Raw genomic sequence first — 21,975 nt, 5'->3', positions numbered from 1 at the left:
TTGGCGTTTGGATATTATCCATATCCCTCATGTATTTATTTTCTTTTCATTTAAATTCATTTTTATCTTTGGATTCTTTTTTTTTAATTTTCCTCCTCTCTTATGAGCTTAGCAAGATTCTCACTGGCCTTCTTGCACTTTGTATCTTTCTGTGATAATATGCCTTTCCCTCATTTTTATAGATTTTGGCCTTATTTTCTTGGCTGCCATCCAATTTTTATGTCCTGCTCTTTGGATTTTTGCTATTTTTTAAATTCCTTTTTCCTTCCTACCGTTTTGATCTCCCTGTGGGTAAGAAAACCATATTCAGCCCTAGTACTGCTATACCTTTTTGTGGATAAATCACATCCCCACAATATCTAGCTTTCCTTTATTGTAGTATTTTTAAGGCAGTCATTGTACCCAATACCACCTACACTTACAGATTTCCTACATCTTTTTGTGACTTCTTTTTTTTCCCTCATGTGTCCAAATTGTCTCATTAATAGTAAGCATCTATTTTTTTTAACATGACCTTCAAGAAAACAGAATAATTTGTTGGAAAAGAAAATATTTTCACCATGTAAGTCTGACACCCCTCCTGGCTGGTCCTCCTTTCAAGCTGTTTGAGCCAACCTTTGGAACAGAAGTCCCAAGTCAACAACCTACTGAACCATTCATCCCTTGATGCTGATGTGGGTTCCCCCACAATTTGTTTGCATCCTGTCTTCCTTTTAGCTCTCAATAGGTTCAAAATGTGAAACTCCTTCAATATTCAAAAGAGCCCTTTGGGGTGGCTCTTTGAAGCCATTTATTCATTTTAGTTGTATCAGTAGTTGGCATACGGGAAAATGGTGGCCATTGAACAAGTAACAGTTGGATTCAGTTTAATTGGGTACCAAGCTTCGAACCTGGCAAAGTTGCCGGCACATAATGAGGGTACAGTATCTATTGCTGAATGCATTGATTGAATGGTATTGAACTGAATGTCTTGAATCAGTGCTGTCTTGAACTGACCATTTGTTTCCTAAAATTCTCCTATTCTTGACCTTAAAACATGTATTTATTATTGCTTTATCCTTTCTTAATTCCCTTACCTGCTTGGCCCTGACTGGATCTCTCTTTCATTCTTGATTTTTTTAAATTGTTTCTTCCCTAATCGACTTAATGTTTTTAAAAAACATTTATGTTCTGCACAAATGAATGTTCATGCCATGCTATATAACCGTACCCCTGAAATCTATACAAATGGAAGGTCTCTGTACATAGCACAGCAGCCAGCTTTATTCACTCCCTTGCGAGTTTTCTTCGTAATTGTAATAAATCTCATCTGCCGCTGACATATTAAAAGGGAACAGCTTTTCCTCACTCTGACTCATCTCTCTTGTATGGTTATTTTCCTTCCTTCCAAACAGAAGTCATATACAGCTGCCAAACATATTAATTATTTTGATTCTCATTCCACCTTTTCCTTTTCATTTTATGACATCCATTTGTTTTTTCCAAAGGTAATATATGCCCATTATAGAGAATATTTTAAAAAAATAAGGAAAATATAGATACAAATTCAAATGACCTCTGGATGGCAAATCATCTGCCAGCCAGAGACTTTTCACTTTTTTTCTATGTATATATTTTTTTCTAAACAAATTTAAAGCTATTCCATAATATATTCTTTTGTATTATGCTTTTTAAACTTAATATTAAATCGTGAACACTTTCATGTCACTAAAAATTCTTCAAAACATGAATTTTATCAATGTGAAATATACATTTAGCTAACCCCCTTTTTAGGGACTTTGATACATTTAATTTATATTTAATTTTTCACTGTTATAAATTATGCCATGATTAACATTTGGTATATTGCGCTTGTCTCCAATTATTTTCTTAACCTCTTGAGAGAAACTACTAAGTTAAAATTTATAGAAACATCTTTATGGTTCAATATGTTGCCAAATTGTCCCTCTAAAAATATAATTTTCTACATTTTCCTACACATGATTGTGGTCCCCTACCTTCCTTTGGAAGCTGAGAATAAATGGGTACCATTGCAGACCCATGGGTATCAATAGCCAACATGATGAGTCAGCCATTTCCATTTATTTGAAATCTCATCATTTCACCCCTTTTGTGAATAAGGTAATTCATTTCTTAATTTGTTCCTCTGCTAATCTATTCATTGTACTCTTCAAACAATACTCACTCATCAGTCCAATGTTAGAACATCACTGTGTGCCAAAACCTAGGCGCCAGGTGTGCTGCAGTAATTAGGTCACGGTCCTTGCCCTTGGTGGCCACGCTAGTGGCTGATCAGGGGCAGGCGCAGGAGGATGCCTTCCTATTCCTGTTTCCTCAGGGAACATACATTTAAAAAACTGTCCTTTTTCAGTATTATCACTCTCTTTGCAAATCTTACGTTTCCGAAGCGTATACATTATACGTTTAAAATGAAAATGTTACTGTTATGTGGATCCCTTTCACTATTTGCCATTATGATAATCCCAAAAGTCATCCCTTTAATGAACAGTGGATTCCACATGTAGTGTTCGCCTTCATTATACACTGTGTGCTGTCGTTACATATGAACTTTGTGTGTGTGTCTGTGTTTGTGTGTGTAGAAAAACATGACAGTTTTAACAGTGAACATGTCTATGAAAAGACAATAAAATTATAAATTGTGTTAATTTATCTGTTTTCCTATGTTTTCCAAAGTTTCTACCATAAGCATAAATCTAATCTATCATCAGAGAGAAAACATTTGCAAATTGAAGCTTGCTTACTCAGCTATGACTCCTATGATGTATGGAGTGCTTCGTAAGCTCCTGTATGCCTGAATACATATGTTTTAGGTGGATTTGTTTTGCTGGTTGGTGTCTAATGTTTTTCCACTTAAATCATGTTTTTCCAGAGTCCTCTATGGAAATAAAATCACAGAACTCCCAAAAAGTTTATTTGAAGGACTGTTTTCCTTACAGCTACTGTAAGTATTTGATTATTTCTGATCTGTTGAACCTAAATATTGTATTTTAATCCGTGTACCATCTCATATTTTCATGGAGCCTTCAGAATAATTCGACTCAAAATGACTTAGTTTAATGAAATGGAAAAGATTAGTCTGGTGGTACTAACATTGATGATGGTTATTTATTTGAAAACATAGCACTTTGAAATTGTCCCCAAACCTTTCTTTCCACGGTGTCTTTAATCTGGGCATCCTGGCTCTTCTGTCATTTAAAGCTTGTGCAATCCTTGCCCTTTGGGAAACTTCTCTGTTTTGATTTAACAATAGTTGGAAAAAAAAAAAAAAGACGTAGTGATCTGTTTATCCACCTTTGTCCAAAGAACCTGCAGGCATGACAATGCTGGAAAACATGCCCCAACACAGAGATGGTGTGCAGTAGGCCAGGACACGGTGGTAACACTCCAGCTAATCTTCCGAGAGTGAATTATCTATCAGTTTCCTCGATTTTATCTTTAAAGTCCACTCTGCTTAGAGAATAGCTACTACTCATTTGTCTCAAAAGAAGTATTTATGATGCATATTTAAAAGGAAAGACTTGACCCCAGATGTCTTAATGAATGCTCATGTGAAAATGAGATTGAAAAAAATATGCTAATACAAAGATTGTCATTCTTGGATCATCAAAATCTGTTCAAATCACCAAATGCTTACAGCTTACCCATTTGGGGCACACGCTGACCTAGCTTCTGTAGATAAACAGATGAGTGTGATGTGATTTTTCCCTCAACTAGCTCACAGTCAGTCAGCTTTAAAATTCTTAAGTTAAGAATGCTGTTTTCTCTTTGGGGTGGATGCATTTGTTGGTGTTGGGGTCTGTATGCTTTATTTGGTAAAAATGTATTCCTAGTGCCACAACCTTCCAAAATGTAGATTTTTTTTCTTTACTTGATTAATCTATGTTTATAATTACATCCTATTATCCACACTTTAAACTCCTCATTATTATGCAGAAACATATTTTATATCACAACCCAGTTCATGCACATATACACACATGTAAATGAAGCAGATTATTAACAAAACAAGATTTGACCTCACTATGTGTAGTACCGTCAATTCTGTTCCTTTCTCTCTTCCTCTTAAGGCTACTTAGACCAATAAATTGATTTTATAACAAACCAATCAGTCATGATGAGTACTGACTTTTGTGACCTAGTGACTTTATTTGGACATCAGTTTATTTTTGAGCCCTTGCAATGAAGTTAGCAAAAGTTTCTGATCCTGAGTAAGATGGCTCTGTACACACCGTAGACAGAGCTGGATGCTACAGCCTCGTGCTTCTCTGTCATTCTTCCACGTTTCCTAGCGTCATTCTCATCGCCATTTACTTGCCATCTCTTTTGCTATCACCCTCCTGCCAAGCACCAACACTTGAAATGGCACCTTCTTTTTCTTTTTCTATTCACGTACACTTACTGATAGTTGATGTAACAAATGGGTTATGAACCTGAGAGTCTGTATGTCAATAAACCTTATTTAAAAAGCCAGCTTTGCCCCTCTGGCTAAAGTCCTATCTCTAGACTCAGGCCCCTTCTTAAACCTGTGACACGACCATCCCTTTCCATGTAGCTGAGAACTTGGCCGGGGTAAACATCTTAGATCTGCTTGAACAGATGAGACATTGGGAAGAAGGAGTAGATACATGGAAGAAACAACAGAAAGTGGTATTCAGTATTTTCCCCCTAATTCCCAGACCGCAGAGATGAAAATGAAGAACAAAAATCTCAGGTCAGCAACTTTCTTTAGTTCCAGGCTCCCCACCCTTTCTTTGTCCTCAGCATCCTGCTCTCTAACTCCTTTCCCAGTTAGCCAACAAGTTTGGGAACATGGTCCACGTGACTTGTGTTATAGCCCAGAGTGGGGAGAGATAGGACTAACCAGTCCATACGTCAAACCAGGCCTCTACGCTCTTAGGAGAGCATTATGTAGACCACAAAGAAGGCCAAAATTCAGCTCCCGAGGGAGGATAAAAAAAGAGTGCAGCGAAGAGAACCATCACGAGGAAGCCATGGCTTTGCAAGTACATAGAGTTGAGGTCTTAAAAAAGCAAGCAAAACTGAAATACTCTGTGTTAATTACAGATAGAGATTCTTTCAGGCAAATGGGAAGAGCATTTTTCAGCGTGTTAGATAAGAAGGCATCACACCTCAACCACATAGTGCATATTTTTTAAGCTACTAAATGTGTGTCAAAATCCTCAGTATCAAAGCTCTAAACTAAATATGATAGAGGAAAAGAAGCATCAAAAAAAATTCACTACCCGCAGAGGGTCAAACTGTCTTTGGGCAAACACGCAGGCCTGTGTAAGACAGGCGACAAGACTCAGCAGCATTGACTAACTTCCCTTGGGACCTGGAGGAAGGAGTACATTCGTTGGGTGGAAGTTGTGTTCTGGAAAATTCTTGTTTGGGAAAAGGTGGGCCTTCTGCAAGGCCTCGATAGACCAGAAGGTTGAGGAGCCTGAGCGCAGGGCAAGTGTACTCCCAAAGGTGAGTCAGGCGTGAATCAAATCTCAGACACAATGACATATGACCCACAAGAATGCCGTTTGTCCATGTCTGATCTGTAAACCACGCTTCCAGATGTGGGAATGTGGGTGTAGAATATTGATAAGATACATGAGAAAAAACAAGTTTGTGGAATATTGTGCTAAACCGAGCGAAACGAATGTCTATAATGCAGAATGAGGGCCTTCCCCATGGCAGTGCCACTCTCCAAGAGGGCTACAAAGTATTCATTCAACAACAGATGTTTACTGAGCACCTAGTATGTGCTAAGCCCATGAGAAACAAAATAGACTAATATCCCTGCCTGCCGTCTAGAGTTTATACCCTTGGGGGAGGGTTTATGCAAATTGCGGTCAACAAGAACCTCATAAATAAGGCAACCACATATAACAGAAATGTGTATTTAAGAAAATGGAAAAAGTTGGTCAAAGTAAAGGAATTGAGAGTGCTAGGGATAGGGGGGCAGGGGGCTAAGACAGGCAGGCAGGCGGTGTTGGAGAGAGTGGTCGGGGTGGGCTGCATGGAGAAGGTGAGATTTCAGCAGACTCAAAGAAGAAACATAGTTAACCAGGTAGACACATCTCAGAGAAGAGCCTTCCAAGCAGAGAAGAGAGTCTGGCAAGGAGGCAGGTGCTCCTGTGTGGCAGGAGCTAAAACAGTCAGAAAGAGAAAACTTGGAGGTTGCAGAGTTCAGAGGGCACCAAAGATCCCTTTAGGCATTCAAGGCCTATGGTCAGGCCTTCAGAGTAAATTGAGAGTTGTTGCCAGGTGTTAAGACCGGAGTGATGTGATCTGATCTATGTTTTAGAAATCTCACTCTGGCTGCCCTTTTAAGACTGTAATGAATTCATCGACAAACAGAAACAGACTCACAGACGTAGTAAACAATCTTATGGTTACCGAGGGGAAAGTGGGTGGGAAGGGATGAATTTAGGAGTTCGAGATTTGCAAATGTCTACTATATATAGAAATAGATAAAAAAACAAATTTCTTCTCTATAGCACAGGGAACTATATTCAATATCGTATAGTAACCTTTAATGAAAAAGAATATGAAAACTAATAGATGTATGTATAAGCATGCCTGGGACATTATGCTGTACACCGGAAATTGACACATTGTAACTGACTACACTTCAGTAAATTATAAATAAATAAATAAATAAATAAACAAACAAACAAACAAACAAGTTTAAAAAAAAAAAAAGAATAGATTGAACTTCTTTTTCACAGAGCAGCCCCAGGGACTAAGTTTTATGGAAACTCTGTGGCATCCTTGACAGCAGAGGCTAGATCTCCCCCACCGTTGTCTGTCATTGTATCTCTGCATCTTCCAGAAAATGTATTTAATGATGTTTGTTGAGTAAGTGGGTAAGTACGGCTAGATTCAGACAATCCAGTCATTAGACAGGACCCTTGCTTTATCTGCCATGACCCCAGATCTTCAGCCTGTGACACCTCAATGATTACAGTCACAATGTGAGTGTTGAGGTTAAAAGGAATGTATCTCATGATTGGGTTTTCTCAGGAAGGACAGTCTTGAAGGTGGGTTAATGAGATGCTACACTTTAATTCTGCGACTATTTGATCAAACAGATTGTTGAATGCCAACAAGATAAACTGCCTTCGGGTAGATGCTTTTCAGGATCTGCACAACTTGAACCTTCTCTCCTTGTACGACAACAAGCTGCAGACCATCGCCAAGGGGACCTTTTCGCCTCTCCGGGCCATTCAGACTATGTACGTACCCAGCATTTGGATCAGATTTGATGACCCTTGTTGTCACTCTGAATTTGAGAGTTGAGTTCATTGCAAGTCATGTGTAAGAGTGTTCTGTATGTGTTTCTGAAAGGCATTTGGCCCAGAATCCCTTTATTTGTGACTGCCACCTCAAGTGGCTGGCGGATTACCTCCATACCAACCCGATCGAAACCAGCGGGGCCCGCTGCACCAGCCCCCGGCGTCTGGCAAACAAAAGAATCGGACAGATCAAAAGCAAGAAATTCCGTTGTTCAGGTAATTTCTTACTTCCTGTGACCTTTCCCCAGTGTTAACCAAAAACAGTAGTTACGTGAGCTGTAGCAACAGCTGGCCTTCGGCTGAATTCCCAAACATTGCAGAATCCTATTTCTTTTTCTTCTGCCCATGAAAAAAAATATAAAGAGAAGTAGACGCAATTCTTACAGCACACCTACAATGTAACCTTTTTAATGTTACAGAAGAAATTAAAAAGCAGAAGAAATATAAAAAAAAAAGACACCTGGATATTTCATACTGTCATCTCAGGATTTGAACTTAACAGGAGCCTTTTAGCTAACTCAGAGTGCCTTTTAAGTCTGTTAAGTCTCAGGTTTGTCGTGCTGTTTTCTATTAGTAACATAAGGTAATTAATCACGTTTTCACACATTAAGAAAGATACCTGAGACATGGTTACTTGATCTGCTCTGGCTGGGAAGGAGAGGAAGGATCTCCGGATTCCTTGCTTCTCTCACTGAACGCCATTTCCTCGTTTTGCACTCTCTCATTTTAAACAGGACTGTGAGGATACATTTTTTTTTCCAAAAGACCATCTTTTAACACTTTGCAAATATTACATTTACTTATAAAAAGCAAAATATAGATCACATTGTGTTCATAGTAAAGACAAAGCTTACTTCATTGAAATTTACTATTTGCTTTGGTACAATCTTTTCTATTTTCTTATAGTAAAATGCATTCTATGTGTTTTGGGTAGTAGGCTACCTAACTATTCCAGGCGTTATTTCACATTCGGCAGTTAATTCATACTAAAATGCTAATGTGGAAACAAAGCTGTTTATTGTCCGTGGTTCTAGACGCAGTTCCTCCTCAGTGTACATTGTGGAACCTCAGCCACTGCTGTGAATATACATTTTCACTTAATTATCTATAGTAACTTTAGTCCGTTCTTAATCTAATAATAACTCATATCTCTGCTTGCTGACATTCAGGTGCATCTTCTATTTTTTTTTTCTCTTTTTTTTTTATTTAGCTAAAGAACAGTATTTCATTCCAGGTAGGTTTTGCTTGGTAGTAGGACTAACTGCAGACACCCTTGCCTCACCTTATGAAATGTAGCTTCTAAAACTTTGATATGCATGCTTTGGAAAGTACAGCGGGTACTCTGTAGCTCAATTTACTTCTGCGTAGATCACTTGTAGCTGTTTCCTGAAAACCTGACCTTTGCATGCAGCTTCTGATGTTAAACATCTTCTACTATTAAACTCCCACCTTTTTTTTTTTATCTCTCTCTCTCTCACTTTGGCACATTATCTAAAATCTCTCACGGTAGCTAAAATGTTTGAACCTATGGCTTTCTACTTAAATCATTTTCTCTCCTTATGTTGTATATCTGACCTTTCAACCTGTTTTTAAAATATAGCTTCTTGAGCTGGTTTTAAAGACAGAGACCTTCCTGTGGTCAAAGAACTAGTTCTACATGAAATCAGTTACAAACACACAGAATTGTGTTTTCGATCATGAGATTTACTTTTTTATAGAGATTGTTAGACTCAAAAGACGTCCCTTTTAGCTTTACTTTGGTTGCCATTACTTCAGTTTTTACACAAAAGCAGCAGCTTTCTGCTAATTTACATGCAGTTGCATCTTATTTGTGACTTTAAATTCTTGCACACCTGGCCTCACAGTATAATAGCACCACAGAAACAATATTGACATCCATCCTGGAAGCATCAGAAGTTCATGGGCACCAAGTGTCTTCAATAACTTAGGCAGGTGAATGGAATGTTTCTTAGAAAAATAAGTGAAACGTTTACCACTACAATCTTAACACTATCAAGGCTGATGATTCTAGAACTAGCTCTTTGAAATATGTTTCTTTACTTGTTTTTCCTTGCCTGCCAATTGTGTAAAATGCCTCTTGACCTGTATGTTTTAAACCATTATATAAAAATATGTGTTAATAATTCGTTGGCCACAATTACAATCTCCTGGGTATACTCTAGACTATAATATATTTTAAGAATTATAAATAAAAATATATTTCTAAGGTGTTAGTGTGAAAAACCATACTTATTTCCTTAAGAAGAGCTCTGGGTTTGGTCTCTATTTTGAGGAGATATGTGTTGCGTGTCATTGTTGAATTATAATATGAATAATTTTATGTATTTAACAGATTCTGTTTTATTACTTATTTTGACTTGAATGATGAGTAATATTTCATATATTACCCAGGCTGCAGAAGAAATAACATGTTGAAAATAACAGCTGATTGACTTTCATTGGCAATCTTTAAAATTCATTATTTTTGCCCAATTATTAAGTAGGAAGCAATCTGATAGCTATTACCCAGAAAAAGTAATGAAAAACAGAATACCTGTCGTATAAAACATTCCTATTACTTAAATCCCCAAATTAGAGAAGGTGATATAATTGTTATCAAATCATTTAATCTATTGCATTTAAATATTCTTTATCAGTAATTTAGAAATTAACATTTCTAATTCACCAAATAAGGTGCAAAAGTCATAATTGTTTTCATAAATTCTGATGCAGTTTTGCCCTCTTATTTACAGCAGCCAAAACAGGTTTTGGGGAAAAATCCTTTTACATTAGATATCATGGCTTAATTGTCAATTTCTGACAAGAATTACAGAAATCAAGACTCAGAAGAATTCTTTGGGCCTCCTCTCCCTTTTTCTCCCCCAGATTTTAATTCAAATCTGAGCCTACCTAAAGGGCAACGATAAAATAAGCATTATTGTCACTGCGCTGGACGCAGAGTATTTTCAATGTAAAATACCTCTTGTGTCTGTCATCTAGACTTTGTTCCCACTATTTTCTCATTTCACTTTTAAAATGAGAGCTTAAACCACAACAGATCCTCAAAAAATGCCATGGCATTAATTGCCAAACTGAATGAAACTATCATATTCAGCTTTGCCAACTTCTTCCGAGGTCCTGATTCCATTTCAACTAAGGGACATTATTTATAAGCTGGAAAGGTCATTAAAAAGCGTGTAAGCCGCAGCCTAAGGTTTAAGCCAAACGTTCCAAGGATGGTCCTTGAAGAGCTCATGACTGGTTTTTCACTCAGTTTTCCCTACTTACTTGCCTACCACCATCTGGATGGCATTCTAGAAATTAGAATGATAACTCAAAGAAAACTCATCTTATGGAGACTTCATCTTTTAAAGGAATCAACAAGAACTTAATTTGTGCTCTGCATCTTGTACTCCATGGCTTCTCCTGTAAGACCACTGTGCTTCAAAAAACTATTATAAAAGTATTAAAAAAGCATGATGACTCCTGCCACGCCAGGCCACTCCCTGATCCTCGCCACAATAAGGGGAGAAGGAAGAGACCGTAGTTAATTTTCTGTATGTGTATCTGCATCTTAATTGGGTTTACTCTGTCTTTCTTTCCCCCTTGGTGATCTTTACTTTTGCAGGAATTCACCATTTTGGCTGTAAGTAAAAGTGTCTGATCTGAAACATAATGTCCTCCCTTTTCGATCCTGATGTACCTTCTTTGAGTCTCACTCTTTTGCGCCTTTATTTTTTTTTTCTTCCCAAGAAGAAACCACAGATCTCTTGAGCTTCTCTGTTGTCCTTGTAGCTCACCTTCAACTTCTTCCTGGATGTTGTTCCCGAAAGCTGTTGTTTCCATTCTGCAGTTCTGAGGAACGTTGGAGGCACCTCTCAGTATAGCCCCTTCTTTGTGTTTCCAGGAAATCTTCGGTAGTAATACTCTTACTATGGTCATAAACATTCTGCGGGAAGAATGCATGTCATGTAAACAGTATTACGTTTCCAGAACGTCTGTAGCTTTTCTCCTGCTTCCCTTCATCTCTCCTTTTGGTCTTACCCTTGGCCTAGTGGATGGTGTAGTGATTATGTAGCGAGATTTTCTGTTGTGCTTGATCTAACCATGTGGTTGCCAGGTATAAGTAAAACATGGTTCCGTCAAGCACCATGGAACGTCACGCAGCTTTCTACAGCATGACAAGCTGCTGAGGCTTAAATCAGGATTTACTTGTCTCTTTTGATAAAATCAAAATGAAAAAAAAAAAAAAAGAGGGCTTTTTAAGCATTTCCGAAGATTATGTGAGAGGGAGAGAATAATGAAAGACCATAGAAAATTTAAAAACCTGAGTCCATCTATTTGCCTCGAAAGCCCTAATTTACAATGATATATAGGCATCTGTTTATTACTGGATACATTTTAAATTCTTGACTCAGAGAAAAAATAAACTCCGTAACGATGAATAGCCATTGTGTGATTAGCTGTCAAATAGGCTAGAATGGCTCATAACTGGATCAGCAGAAAGTACAGCTGTGAAAAGCTCAACTCTGTTAATGTTTTCCTGTCCTGTGAATCTGGTTACTCTTTTTTCCAGCAAATCCCAAGCCCTTGTTTTAACCCTCTCCTGGCATCCATTGACCAGAACCCCCCAAGTTGTCTCCCTGCTACATAATCTCTAGTTATCTTACTTTCTCTTCCTACAAAGTGACCAATATTCTAACCTCCAGACTCACCGTCATCTTCTGTGGCTTGACTCCTCAATAGGTACAGAAGACTACCGATCAAAATTAAGTGGAGACTGCTTTGCCGACTTGGCTTGCCCGGAAAAATGTCGCTGTGAAGGGACCACGGTAGATTGCTCCAATCAAAAACTCACCAAGATTCCGGACCACATTCCCCAGTACACCGCAGAGCTGTGAGTTCCCCTCCCAGCAACACCCGGGTTGGGAGGGAGGGGATGAAAGCATCAAAGCATTGGAATTTTTTGTCTTACCTTTTGATTCTCAATAATTACATCAATTTTAATTAACCTGCATTGGCCTAACCCTTCTTTATGCAAGTGTGTATATTAAAGGCCATCTTATTTCATCTTTCTGGCCCAAGATACAAAGACAGAAATGAATTCACCTTTCAAAAATTCAGTTAGCACTTAATAATGCTAATAATACTGGTACTCACTTGTTATCTATTTATTGGGTATTACTTAGGCCCAAAGCCATTTCTAAGCACTTAATAGCTTTTGAATGTATTTAGTCTCTCCAGCAACCAGATAAATTAGTTTGGGAGTCACCATTTTGAATTTCCATTCATTAGGAATTCAGAGTCCTTTTTCATCAGCTTTATGACTTTACTGAATCACGAGTGGAAGGATTCCATGATTATCAAGTATTAATCACAAAGGATAGTTTTTTCCTGAACAGTGAATATCACAGCAGGAAAAGCTGGAAAGACAGAGTGTGATCAGATTTATATTTATAACACTAACATAGGGTGTAGCACGTATGTGGTTCTAAAGTATGTTTATTGAATCATTTACAGGTTCTGTGCCCATGTTTGGTCAGCCTTTACTGACTTTATTTATAAAAGTACAACCTTTAATGTTAGTGTTTCTAAAAATCCAAGAAAAACCTAGTAAAATCCCATCATTTTCGGAACATCTTAGCAATGTTTATATGTAGCACCATCTGGAATTTGTCATTAACTGCTTTGCAGAGTTGGTTGCCTTTTTATGCATGTATCATTCTTTCGTCTTCAACTAGATTATGGCCCCTTGATGACAGGGATGGTGTTTTATGGTTTATCTCCCAGAGGGCCTGTACTCATGCTTGTCATTTAATGAATTTTAAGCAATTTGAATAATTAAAAATAATATAATGGTCTCAAAAAGATGACAGAAAGTAACTACCTAGTGGTTACCCTGATGCTTTTTTACATTTCTGTTAGTTGATGAAGCTATTTCACAGGTCCAGGACTTCAAAAATGCATAGAGACCATGCAGCAGAAGCCCTGAACTCTGTATTTATTGTCATGAAGGGAGTTACACTTATTTCCAATAATACCACAGACAGTAATTCAAATTCTATCTTCCAGCATGAGAACACTTCAAGTAAGTGTACTCGTCAATCAAGAATTTAGAAACTATATCTAAATTATCTTCAGCAAAGGTTGTGTGTGTTTTCAGAAATTAAGACTTTCTTTTTACATTTTATGTTTAAAAATCAGTACTGGAAAGAGAATATTTGCAAAACATATATATGATAAGGGACCTATAGCCAGAATATATAAAGAGCTCTTAGAACTCAACAAGTAAAATGTGCTTACCCAATTAAAAAGGGGTCAAATGATTTGTATAGACATTTCTCCAAAGACGATATGCAAATGGCCAATAAGCACGTGAAAAAATACTCAGTATCAACAGGCATGAGGAAAATGCAAATCAAAACCACAGTGAGGTAGCTCTTCACACCCACTAGGATGGCTTAAAAAGAAAGACAGTAACAGGTAAGAGAAATTGACCCCATCATACATTGCTGGTGGAAATGTGAAATGGTGCAGTCCTTTTGAAAAATAGTTTGGCTCTTCCTCAAGGAGTTCAACACAGATTTAGCATGTGAAGCAACAATTTCACACCTATGAATATATCCAAAGGAACTGAAAACATATATCCACACAAAATCTTATACACCAGTGTTCCTAGAAGCATTATTTATAATAATCAAGAAGTGGAAGCACCTCAAATATCCATCCGCTATGATAGGTCTATACCACTGAATATAATCTGGCCATGAAATGGGAGAAGCACTGATACATGCTGAAGGTGGAAGAGCCTTGTAAACATGAGGTGAAGTGAAAAAAGCCTGACCGGGAAAGCCACATCTTGTATGATTCCATTTATGTGAAATGTTCAGAATAGGAAAATCCATGGAGGCAGAGAGTAATTTCATGGCTGCCAAGGACTGAGGCAGGGGGGACAGCAAATTGAGAATGACTGTGGATGGGTATAAGGTTTCTTTTTCTGAGTGATGAATTAGGAGTTCTGGAATTGAGAGGCAAAGATGATGGCACCAGTTTGTGAATATTCTAAAAACCACTGAATTGTATGCTTTAAAGGATAAACTTTATGGTGTGTAAAATGTGTATCAATAAAGCTATTAATAAAAATATTTGTGAAGCAAGTGACTAGAAAAACAGTCTACAGTGCTTTTGGGGGAAGGGGAAATAGTGAAAAAGAAAAGTGTGAGAAACTGCTCTGCAGATTACCGAATGGGAGTTTTGATTTTTGATTATTGGTTTTCTTTACTATGTGCTTCTTCATATGTTTTTATTTTGATCATTAAAATGTGGGACAAATGGGAAAAAAATCAATACTTCCCACAAATTTTCTGATACGTGTCCAATATTTTGCTCTAGGATAATCATTAAATAATGTTATAATTCTGTACAAGAAATAAAGTCTAATCTCTTCCTGACTGTTGGGAATGAAACTTTTCTGTTTCTTTTTGCCCCTAGGCGCCTCAATAGTAATGAATTTACAGTGTTGGAAGCTACAGGGATCTTCAAGAAACTTCCTCAGTTGCGTAAAATGTAAGCCGTATACTAGGCATCTTTTAAAATTTCTGTAGTGTTGTGTTTTCTTATCCTTTTGCAGCTTTATTTCGACTTCTTTGGAAATTGGGAAATATAAAAGAGCCAGAGAAATCCCCATACCACCTGTGACATGAATGTAGGGTAAACTCTGAGAGGAAGCTAAGGAATTGCGTCTTGTCTAGGCAGTCCAGCGATGCCAACCACGTTGCACATAGCAGAATCCTAGCATGTTACTTTAGCTCAGACAGCTGGCCTGCTCTGCGGCCACAGCAGGAGTCCAGCCATCTAAGCGCGCTGGAGATGAGTTCCGTGATGTTTTGTAACTTCCTTTTCTATTCCCCAAACCATACTGCGATTTCTCCTTCAGCACATTCATGTCAACCGTTTGGCTTTTTGCTTCATTAAACTTTCATTAGAAGATAGTCGAAATGAATGATTGGTAAACTGGCTTGATAGCTCATCTGTGTACTCCACGTGCCGCGGCTCATAGCGTAAAATAAGTTTATTAAGCTCAGCAGCTTCAACCATACGCAGGCAGTAATCCACCCCCCTGGGGAGGATGGAAGGAGGGACAGGACAGAGGCCGTGAGTGTGGAGCCCAAGAGACACCCTCCACATCACAGGACACATCAGAAGGAGGAGGGGGGTGTTCCTCCATGATGCCTGTGTTTTGCTTGGGTAACGGGCCCCCAGTCACATAGACTGTGAGTGGCAGTGCGTGTTGTGTATTGTAATGTGCGCTGAGCAGCTGACATGTGCAATGCTCTGAAAGGACTCAAATGATACATAAAAATGATTCCTGTTCTTGGGCATCCCTGGTCTCGGAGTGAGCCTTGAGAAAGAGGAAGATAGAACCTATGGGAAGGTGTTAGCTCTATTGGGTGTTCTTACCCTCTGCGCAGGCATTGTAGTATTTCAAATCATGCAGATTCCTGACGATTAAGTTGGTGGTTCTGATACATTATTACATGAGAAGTTTCACTGGGAACAATCCCGTATTCAGATACATTTCTGATGCTGTCTACACCCCAGTACATTTGAGCCCTTCCTTCTTTTCTCCACCCAGTTGCCTTCTTTGAGTCATTAATTCATTCAACACTTTTAATCAGGGGCATTTCCTGGGAAAGTTTCTTATTTAGTGCTGTGGAAAACAGAAAAGTTTACACAACTCAAGACCTGACCTCGAGGGTCCAGAGACCCTTGCAGATTATTTTGACACTGATTGGTCTGGTAGTTTTTCAGCCTAGATGTCACCCCTTTGTGTGATTACCACTTCAGCGTGATGGAATCAGAAGGTAGGGGCTTTTCAGAGCCTTGGGCATGCCAGGCAGGAGGGAGCGTGGAGCTTCGGGAAGACTTCTGCTCAGTAGAAGACAATGATGAAGCGTGTTGTCTCAGTGCCCTCACTCTTAGAAAGAAATTGTTTCACATATTTGTTTCAACCATTTTTATTTAGAAACTTTAGCAACAATAAGATCACAGACATTGAAGAGGGAGCGTTTGAAGGAGCATCTGGTGTAAACGAAATACTTCTCACAAGTAATCGTCTGGAAAATGTTCAGCATAAAATGTTCAAGGGATTGGAAAGCCTCAAAACTTTGTAAGTATTCTTTGCATAGAGTTGCGCCGCAGGGTTGTAATTCAGAGGTTATTATATTCTTGGGGGGGTGGCTCCTACTCTTCTTCATCACCCCCTCCGTCTCTGTCTCTGTTCCCATCAGTCTTTCTCTGTGTCTTCTCTGTCTCCCTCCATCCCTCCCTCCCTCTCCCTCTCTCTCACACACACACACACACACATGCATACAGACACACGCACACGCACACACGTTTTATGGAAACAACCATTGCTCCCATACCTCTGACTTCAGTATGTTGCTTACAAATAATCAAAGGAGCCTCCTGTCTGTTGATTCCTCAACAAAAAAATACCATCTTTGCTCCAGTGCTTGTCCAGCTCTGGCTGCCCTGTTCTTCCTCAGAATGATCATTCTCTCCCCTTTTTCTCAAATACCTCTGTCCAATACTCCCTCTTGGCCCAAGGTCGCTAGCTTCAGACCCCCCTCTACCCCCAGCCTATCTGGAGACTGACTGCTTTTGTCTGCCCCTGCAAGGTCTTAGTGAAAAAAGAGAGAAGCTGGCCGGTGGTAGAGCTGTTAACTATCAGCTTTGAAGAAAACATGCTAAGAGTATGTTTACTTACTCAGGGGTGAGGAGGTTGGGAAAACGAAGTTCTGTATGTTTCCAAAAGGTTGCTGGCCAAGGAAGGAGGGGCTTGGCTTGACTAGTAAGGACAACATCTGGAATGTTCTGCCGTGTGTATATGTGGTTTTTATAATCTCTAAGGCATATTATTAAGTTTAACAAAAGTGGTGGCCTAAAAATTAGAAGAGACACAGATGAAACTCTGAAGCCTTTGGAAGAGAAGCAGAGATTGCAGTGGAGAGAGGCCATGTTCCGCCGTCCCCCCAGACCCTCACCCTGCCCCGTGCAGCCACCGAGAGCCACGCCCAGGGGACCAATAGCCGAGGAAACCCACTGCCCGCCCTTTATAGATGTGGAGTGAGACGGCGTTGCCCCAGCCCACGTGGCTGTGCCCATGGCATCCCAGATTCCCATCCTGCTCGCACACCTCTGCACAGGAAAGTGGGCAGGTGTTCCCTGAGCCTCGCAGGGTAGCCTGGAGCCTGACCATCCCACACAGCCAGCCTGCAGCCTGCTGACCCCTCCCACGGGCCAACTCGGAGTCCCTTCAAAATGCAACATGCAATGCGAGTATTCCTTCAGTCTCTGTGTTGAGGAGACAGGAGTGTGTGGAAGGAGAGCAGAGGAGACACACCACAGGCGGTGACATCTACTCCTGCCCCCGTTCCCCTCCCCCAGGCTCAGCAAAACAGAAATCCTGCAACAAAGGGAAGCCTGTCTTCTTAGCGAGGAGCTGAGTGACTGTTGCTGCTAGAACCTTCTCCTTGAGGGGCAGAGTATGTCCAGGGAGGGGGAGGGTGGGCCTGTAACTGCCCGCATTAGTCAGCCTTGAGCTGCCACGGCAGCAGACCCCAGGCCGGGTGACTTGAACAGCAGCCACATGTGAGCTCACTTTTCTGGAGACTAGACATCCAAGATGAGGGCGCTGAGAGGGCTGGTGCTGTGAGGATGCTTTTCCTGGCTTGTAGCTGGCCTGCTGCTGGCCGTGGCCTTACATGGCCTCTCCTCCGTGTGCGGGAGAAGAGAGCTCGGGGTCCCTTCGTCTGGGGACACCCGTCCTGTGAGATCAGGGCCTCATTTCACCACCGCTACCTCCCCCCAGGATCCATCTCCAAATGCACCCACAGTGGGGCCAAGCACTTCAACATACGAATTTCAGGGGGGCCCAGCTCTGTCCCTGGCACTGCCCCGAAGAGTTTATCAAAGTATTTTTTTCTGACTAGGTCCATTCGCAAGGCTCTCCCTGAGACAAGTTCTCTAAATTCAGCTTTCTGCCTCATTATATTTCTAGCAGTGTTTTTGTACCTCTTCTGTTTTCAGCACCTGAGACAGGCACCCACGGGCTCTCTCCTTAATCCTAGTGCCACGTGCAGCTTCAGAGAGCATTTAGGGCGAAGCTGGGGACATCGAAAGGCCTGCAGCAGCTTTACTGGGACGCAGCTATTGCCCTAAGTGGTATCTTTCAGCTTGGATCTCTAAAGATGTTGACAAGAACCCCTCACTGCCTGTGGACCTCTCAACCCTTTAGGACTCGTAAACCTCTCAGGGGTTCCTGTACACATTGCAGTCGGTCTTTGAAGCCCCAGCATTTGCAGGCAAAATGTGGTACATATGTGTGCTTATGGATTTTTCCAGCGACAGAAAGCAAAGCTTTTTTTCAACTTCTTTCAGGAGTCTGTGACTCCAACAAGATTAAGACCAAATGTTCTGAATTATTTATGGCAAGGGCTAAGGCTGATAGGAAAATTTTTCTGTTGTGCGTTGGTTTCCCAAGGTAAAACGATGCCATGATAAGGAGGGCGTCATCCTTTCTTGTTATCTGTGACTTCGCAGAACGCAAAAGCTGAGATTTCTTATTTATGAAAGGGCAGTGTAGAATTTTGAAGGAACACTTTGTTATTGTTGCATTCTTCCAGGAGTATGGTCAACCCACGTCTAGAAGAATTAAGGAAAATAATGACTTTTCAGCAATTCTGAATAAAATGCATGCCAATTATCCATTTTTATACGGGATTTTAAGAAGCTTTCTGTGCCTTTTCTAAGCCCCACAAATAAACAGATCGGGGAAAAAACTGAGAACCAGCCAGAAGTTTAGCAACGATGAGGAAATGACAAACGTGTTAATCCTATTAATGGCAATGACTAAACAAAAAAAAAAAGTCAGAATTTTTTCAAGAGAAGCCTATTTAAACTTCATCCTGAACACCTGGGATCTCTTAACTATTGCCTCCGTCTAAGTTCTAAACTCAAAACAAATAAAATAATTTGTGCAGACTTTGAGAAGGTCAGTCAGGTTTGGCTCCCCTGTCCCGTGTTGACGTTAACTTGGCTGTAAGTCCCTGAGACGCCCTCAATTCTTCATCTGTGGTGACTATTGATTCTTTTCTGCCTCCTTTCTGTTCAGCAGCAAATGTAATGCTACCATGAATACATAAATCACAGGGCTTCAAGGGCTTAGGGAGCTGTAGGTGAGTTAGTTACACTATGTCATCATGCAGACAGAATTGTAGCATCAAAGGAAACGTTCTACCCTCCTTAGATGGGGTTGGAAATTCATGCTGAGGCTCATGAGTTTTTGTAACTGAGCATCATCATTGACAACTCTAAGCATCTTATCTTGCACAAGGTTCTCAAAACAGCCCGTTCTCCATATCTGAGGGCCCTGCATTCGCACATCCGCGGTGAATGTGGAACCGCACATCTGGAGGCCCTGTGGGTTTTGGTACCTGCAATCAATCCCCCAGGGACACCCAGGGGTGACTGTACATATCACAGCCAATCCTAATGACAAGAGAACATTCCAAAATTAGAAAAATGAAAGCTACACGTTGGCAAAGAGGGGTTTGGTCTTTAGCTAGGCAAATGGATTGCCTGGTGCTTTTTCTGTAACGACCTTGTATTTTTTCCCCTCAGGATGTTAAGGAGTAATCGCATAAGCTGTGTAGGGAACGACAGTTTCATAGGACTCAGTTCTGTGCGTCTGCTTTCTTTATACGATAATCAAATTACGACGATTGCACCAGGGGCTTTTGATACTCTCCATTCTTTATCTACTCTGTAAGTATGAGAAATAGTCTTTATTTATTCATTATATTTGTTACTTTTTATTGATAACATTTTAATACATTACTAAGCATTTCATAAAAATGTGATCAAGGACTTAGGGTTTTTTTTTTAAAGGACAAATTCGTTCATGTTAAACTGCCTTAAATTTTTTCCTAAAAATATTGCCTACCATCCTATATTAAAGTTACAGTGTTTTTTCCATCAATTATTTCTTAGAATAATGTGATGTGGCTTAATTTATACATGCTAATCTTATTGTAATTTGATTGAGTTGTAAATAAAAGAAATGTTGTAGATTTTCCCCAGTGTTTTTCCATTGGAGTCTTTGCAGCATAAGTATCATAAAAAAACAGAGTTGATAGGGTTATTGCCAACCAACTGTGCTCAGAAGGATCATTCGCAATGACAGGAGATGTATCAGGATGACCAGACCAACAATAAAAGCTCACTAGAGGGCATTTACTATGATATTTAGGAAGGTATTAAAGAAACAGGCTGAGCTCATCCAAGAGGACGTTTTATGTAAACTGCTGGACAATAAAGAATATTTGTTAAGTCTACGGACAGAATTCAGAAAGTGTCAACAAACAAACTCTCCAAGTATTTCAGGCCCTTTGTTTGTCAGTATCTAAAAAGCAGTGTTTGAAATGGTGAATCTTATAACTCATATGATTTTCTGGTAATGGCGGCATCTAAATATACTAATATAATGGAAAAGGTAGTTAGAAGGGGGAAAAAGTCATGTTCAACATAGCTGAAGTCCCTGAAGAAATAATGGGAAGGAAGCATCCATCCATCAGTAAAGTACTTAACCCTCTTTCCACATAAAATGTGACATTTTACATCGAGTGACTAATTTGTGCATATTAAAGATGGCATGTTTATAAATAATGGAATTGTCGATAGGTTTGTGCTGAAGTGGTGAGATGCCAAAAGTATTGAGATTTGGAGAAGTAAATTCATTTTTATAACTGGCATTTAATCAACTCAGCTGTCAGTTTAGATGGGAAACCTATTCTCTGGAGCAAATAAGAGATGGAAATCTTGAAATGACAAATTAATGAAATAGCTGTTGTCAGGTTAAACTCAATAATATAAGGTAATCAGCCTTCATCTTTATATTAAATTACTGCATTATCAGTGTAGGGAAGTTTGACAGCAAGTCAGATCTCTGACACATTTAAATGATCTCTAAATGAGGTATCTGTCAGGATCCACGGCACCAACCCTGAATTACCGCCTTCAATTTATTTTTCATATGAAATTATTTGAAGAATTCTTGTATGAAAATTTTATTTTTTAAGTTCCAAACATAAATACTGTAGCCAAAGAATGCATCCCAATTGTGTGTGACTGATCATGGATCGGAGGTGGGGTGAATGGATAGGAGGTGGGGTGAATACAAAGACAAAGAAGGAATCATTCCAACAGGTATGGTGTGGGAACATGGTAGCATGGGGTTTTGAGAAGTGGGAACACAAACCCCTAAACTCAACTCTGCATTGTTTGCATATGGTGCTTAGAAACCTCTTGGCCAATCCTTTTAACTGTAACTGCTACCTGGCTTGGTTGGGAGAATGGCTCAGGAAGAAAAGAATTGTAACGGGAAATCCTCGATGTCAGAAACCCTACTTTCTCAAAGAGATCCCCATCCAGGATGTTGCCATCCAAGACTTCACGTGCGATGATGGTAAGAAAGCCTGGCCAGATGGCTGGTGACCAGACCCTGCGGTGACTGTTCTGATGCTGTGGGTGCTGCTAGACAGGATATCACAGTTCAGGCAATAGATAGTTATTGTGCATTTTTTGCTTTGTTGTGTTGTTTTGT

General features: G+C 39.7%; 1 protein-coding gene across 3 annotated transcripts in view; it reads left to right on the top strand.

The window, feature by feature from the left end:
• Positions 1-21,975, top strand: part of SLIT2 (slit guidance ligand 2) — a 347,629-nt gene that overhangs the window by 257,337 nt on the left and 68,317 nt on the right. For 2 of the 3 annotated variants that reach the window (XM_031436793.2, XM_064487795.1), the window contains exons 12-20: positions 2,891-2,962; positions 7,107-7,250; positions 7,363-7,526; positions 8,521-8,544; positions 12,057-12,207; positions 14,802-14,876; positions 16,336-16,479; positions 19,995-20,138; positions 21,671-21,837. In XM_031436793.2, coding sequence (XP_031292653.1) covers positions 2,891-2,962; positions 7,107-7,250; positions 7,363-7,526; positions 8,521-8,544; positions 12,057-12,207; positions 14,802-14,876; positions 16,336-16,479; positions 19,995-20,138; positions 21,671-21,837 — 1,085 coding nt within the window. The remainder of the gene's footprint in view (positions 1-2,890; positions 2,963-7,106; positions 7,251-7,362; positions 7,527-8,520; positions 8,545-12,056; positions 12,208-14,801; positions 14,877-16,335; positions 16,480-19,994; positions 20,139-21,670; positions 21,838-21,975) is intronic. The other variant, XM_031436800.2, reaches the window with a different exon arrangement.

Source organism: Camelus dromedarius, chromosome 1, assembly GCF_036321535.1.
Source record: "Camelus dromedarius isolate mCamDro1 chromosome 1, mCamDro1.pat, whole genome shotgun sequence".
Classification (NCBI taxonomy): domain Eukaryota; kingdom Metazoa; phylum Chordata; class Mammalia; order Artiodactyla; family Camelidae; genus Camelus; species Camelus dromedarius.
The sequence above is the reverse complement of the archived record's forward strand: the minus strand, read 5'-3'. Positions and strand labels throughout refer to the sequence as shown.